Source organism: Arthrobotrys flagrans (genome assembly GCF_004000055.1).
Source record: "Arthrobotrys flagrans strain CBS H-5679 chromosome Unknown unitig_8, whole genome shotgun sequence".
Taxonomy (NCBI): Eukaryota; Fungi; Ascomycota; class Orbiliomycetes; order Orbiliales; family Orbiliaceae; genus Arthrobotrys; species Arthrobotrys flagrans.
In genome coordinates, this window is record NW_027137553.1 from 2,698,987 (window position 1) to 2,702,159 (window position 3,173).

General features: G+C 48.2%; 1 protein-coding gene across 1 annotated transcript; it reads left to right on the forward strand.

The window, feature by feature from the left end:
* Window positions 1-381: 381 nt before the first annotated feature.
* Window positions 382-2,410, forward strand: DFL_007310 (uncharacterized protein; the record flags this gene model as incomplete). Its single annotated transcript, XM_067636873.1, has 2 exons — window positions 382-2,110; window positions 2,169-2,410. The coding sequence occupies 2 exons, from the start codon at window positions 382-384 to the stop codon at window positions 2,408-2,410; spliced, it is 1,971 nt and encodes a 656-aa protein (XP_067488444.1).
* Between the last annotated feature and the right edge of the window lie 763 nt (window positions 2,411-3,173).

Genomic DNA, 3,173 nt, shown 5'->3' on the forward strand with positions numbered 1-3,173 from the left:
ACGCATTTTGTGCCAACGTGGGCCGTCTGTGGGGATTCTTACGACGACGCCAGAATTTCTACCAGCTGCACTTTTGAGCTTCGGAACCTCACTCGTTTTTATAGACGCTCTTCTCGGTTTATATATAAACACCGACCCTCGTCCCCTGGTTTTTATATTTTTTATTAAAGCAAACCCCTCGTGGTCCTTCGCCTTCTTCCGACATCGCCTTCGACGATCTTGCGAGAGTTATCGACACCTTCGCCATCAAAAAGAAACTGAACGACAGAAAGAACCTTCTACACTCAAGTACCCTACTTTGACCGTCAATTGGGACATCAGCAGGCGGTATACTCTTTGTCCCTTGTACGGCCCGGATCTAGGAAACACAGTGGGAAAGAAATGACTGCTGTGTCACCGTATTCCCTAGGAGATGAGGGTAAAGACATCAAGAGGGCTTCATCACCAATTCTAAGCCCTCGATTGCCAAGGGATTCCTACCTCGACGACAACATGGCCGGAAAGCCCAATGAAACCGCTACTTATCACCAGCAACCGACCCGGTTAAACGTCGTCGACTACTCCGGAGAACGGCAGAATCTTGAGAAAGATTCTCCTATCCGAGAAACCGGATACCGCACCCACTACACAGCTCAAGTTCCACAAGAAATACATCAACCTCAAACCGGGATCATTGACGACGCTCGCATATCCTCGGAATCCGGTGTCCCGAGTCTGGACCTTACCCTGGGTGCATCGATAAGACCACGATCTAGTGGGAATGACACAAACGAAGGAGCATCGACAGGAGCGGGAGAGCAAGAACCAGCCATCATTCCCTTGAAATACGCCCATTTCGAGTCGTACAATGAAGAACAACTACGCAATACGCAAGAGTCACCCGTCTCAGCAGACTCGGATCCACCAATCAACCCAAATCACCTAGCACCTCACGATCGAGCCCCTAATAGGAGAAAGGTGTCGGGCAACTCAGGAGTCTATTCATTTTACGGTGAATTCCGTGGTCGTACAGGGTCCCCGGGACACCCAGCACCAAGAGTCCACTCTGCAGCATATTCGAACGATAGTAGGAGGTCGAGCGAAGGAGAGGCACCCGGTGTGTATACTTTCGACAATTCCCATCTCAAGGGAGTTGTTGGGAAAGATGCGTCGTTGCTTTCCCACGAGAAGACCATTGAGCTGTACAGACAGAACGCCATGAAAACCAATGATCCGTCCATTCAATACGAGTTTGCGGTTTTCCTGATATCCGCCGCACAATCTTTGGAAAACATGCCAAATCACCCTCCCAGCAGTGCAGGCAGGGATCGATCCCCTGCCCCCAAGGGCAGGTCGCCCCACAGCTCGGATGTCGAGCTCGCGCCTGACAGGAAGAGAGCCAGGCTGCTGAAGGAAGCACGACAGATTCTTCAAAGGCTTGCGGATCGATCTTTCCCATATGCGCAGTACTTTTTGGCAGATGCGTTGTGCAGCGGATTGTTCACAAACGGGAAGCCAGACCTGGACAAGGCCTTCCCTCTCTTCGTTGCTGCGGCGAAGCACGGTCACGCCGAATCCGGATATAGAGCCGCTCTGCATTACGAATACGGATGGGGCACTAAGAAGGAGCCGTTGAAGGCCGTTCAGTTCTACAGAGCATCGGCTGCGAGGAACCATCCGGGCGCAATGACCAGGTTGGCAATGGCATGTTTGAGAGGCGACCTCGGAATAACAGATGGCTACAGAGAAGGACTGAAATGGTTGAAGCGAGCTACCGAAGCAGCCGATTACCAGTACCCAAATGCACCCTTCGAATTGGGAAAGTTGCACGAGGTCGGTGACGACAAGGATATCTTTAAGGATCCCGGTTACTCTGCCCAGCTGTATGCTCAAGCTGCTGAACTTGGTCACGCGGAAGCTAGTTACAGGCTGGGAGAAGCTTATGAGAAGGGAACTTTGGAATGTCCTCAAGATGCCGCTTTGAGCATTCATTACTATACCGGGGCGGCGGAACTCGGGTTCGCACCTGCTCAATTGGCCCTCTGCGCTTGGTATACCGTTGGCGCCCCTCCGATTCTCGAACCCGATGAATCCGAAGCTTACGCCTGGGCCATGAAAGCCGCTGATCGAGGTAAATATTCTAAAATGGCTCGGTATTTTATCTGCAGTACTAACGTTCCGTTCTTTAGGTCTGGCTAAAGCAGCTTATACTGTGGGCTATTTCACCGAGATGGGCATCGGTTGTATGCGGGACGAGGTTGGCGCGAACATGTGGTACGTACGTGCCGCAGAGCAAGGGGACGAGAGAGCGAAACTACGACTGCGCACGATCGAGGCGGCAATGCACAACAGCGTCGACAAACTCAGCAAGGGAAAGAAGCAAAAGGCAGGAACTACGAACGCTGATGAGAAAGACTGCGTTATTATGTGATCGCTATTTTGCTACGAAGTATTTCTGCTTACGGGAAGGTATTTACTATTCAGAACTGCAACTCATCCCCTGCCCTTTTTTTACCTTTCGCAACTGCATTCTGGGCTATTCTGGGCATACAATCGAACCTTTTTGCTTTATTTTATTTCATCTCGTCATTCCCTTGCCTTGCATTCCTTTGTTCACACCGTTCCATTTGTTTTTGTTTTTTTTCCACTGCGGGAGCATTCCTTTGCTATCAAGATAATTTTGCATCCTCTTTTACTACCATCAGTATCATAACGACCAACAGGCCATTTCCTCAATTCGAGCGATCATACCAAAAAACGGCATCTTCATTTTTCTTTCCTTCTACTCTTTTTACCTCTTTTATTCCTTTCTTTGTTATAAATTTTTTTTTTTTTTTTTTTTTTTTTAATTCGGGCGACGGCTTTTTCCCTTATATCCTCTAGCATAAATTCCCTTCTGTTGTTTCTTTTTTTTTATCGCTATCATCAGATGTCCAAACCAATTGGAAGTTTTCTCAAGTTAATCGATCAAAAAAATCTTGTATATAAGTACACACCCTCAACTTCTGGGTGAACAACCGCAACAGTAGCTCGGAGCGATCGACAGATCTCGAGAAAAGCGGTACTAGATGGGTACGATAATTGCTTAATTATAAACAAAATTTAACTGTTCGGACAGATATCAAGAAATTACTTTTACCATCACTACTACCAACATTTTCATACACGACAGCAATATGTACATGTACACGAGG